This window comes from Lottia gigantea, assembly GCF_000327385.1.
Source record: "Lottia gigantea unplaced genomic scaffold LOTGIsca_3, whole genome shotgun sequence".
NCBI classification, from domain to species: Eukaryota; Metazoa; Mollusca; class Gastropoda; family Lottiidae; genus Lottia; species Lottia gigantea.
The window spans coordinates 6526-7223 of record NW_008708986.1 but is presented as its reverse complement, the minus strand read 5'-3'; the positions used below and the strand labels follow the sequence as shown (position 1 = coordinate 7223).

Sequence of the window (698 nt, the reverse complement as noted above, 5' to 3'; positions counted from 1 at the left end):
AAACTACAGACGGTGGGGGGGAATTCCACCTTTACAAACCTCGTACCATCATACTTCTTTTTACCATCATAGTCCTTAGTTTTTCTGATTATAGGACCACATGAGGTCACACCNCAAGATTTCAATTTGACTTCAATATCCTTGTCGGAAACATAAACAGGGATATGCATGAAAGACACAACTTTTACTCTGGAATCTATCAATTTACAATGAAGACCTTCAGAGCCATGGAGCAAACCATCTCGTGCTATAACACTAGCTAATTTATTATTGACGACGGTAACATCATATGATCCATTACAAGGAACAATAGCAAGAACGCTATCGTCACCAAGTTTATCTTCAACTAATTTTATAACGTCAGCAGCAAGCAGTTTTACATTGTCAGAAAGTATAACCTTTACCGTATTGTCTTTAATTAATAGGTTTGTTGTGGCAGACGACACACCGGACGCCATGTCGGATTTACTGGCTAAACACCAGCCGGGCCAAAGGCCCCAAAAATGTTAAATCAGTCCACTTATAAACAAATTTCAAATCGAACAATGTCACAAAAGTGTTTGTTAATTACTTACAGTAATCATTTACAAAAAAATATCCACACAAAACTCGATGTTAGGCGATTAATCAGAGCAATACCATTTCACGTCTTACTCCTATTTTCATCAAACCGGAAGTCATTAACTCCTGTCGTCAGG

The 698-nt window shown here is 37.9% G+C and overlaps 1 protein-coding gene across 1 annotated transcript in view; it reads right to left on the bottom strand.

Annotated features, from left to right (window-relative positions):
- LOTGIDRAFT_153098 (hypothetical protein) overlaps window positions 1-458 on the bottom strand; it is a gene marked incomplete at both ends in the record, with an annotated part of 1416 nt that extends 958 nt beyond the window's left edge. The window contains one exon of the mRNA XM_009057036.1: window positions 47-458. Within this exon, the coding sequence (XP_009055284.1) occupies window positions 47-458 (412 nt within the window). The remainder of the gene's footprint in view (window positions 1-46) is intronic.
- Between the last annotated feature and the right edge of the window lie 240 nt (window positions 459-698).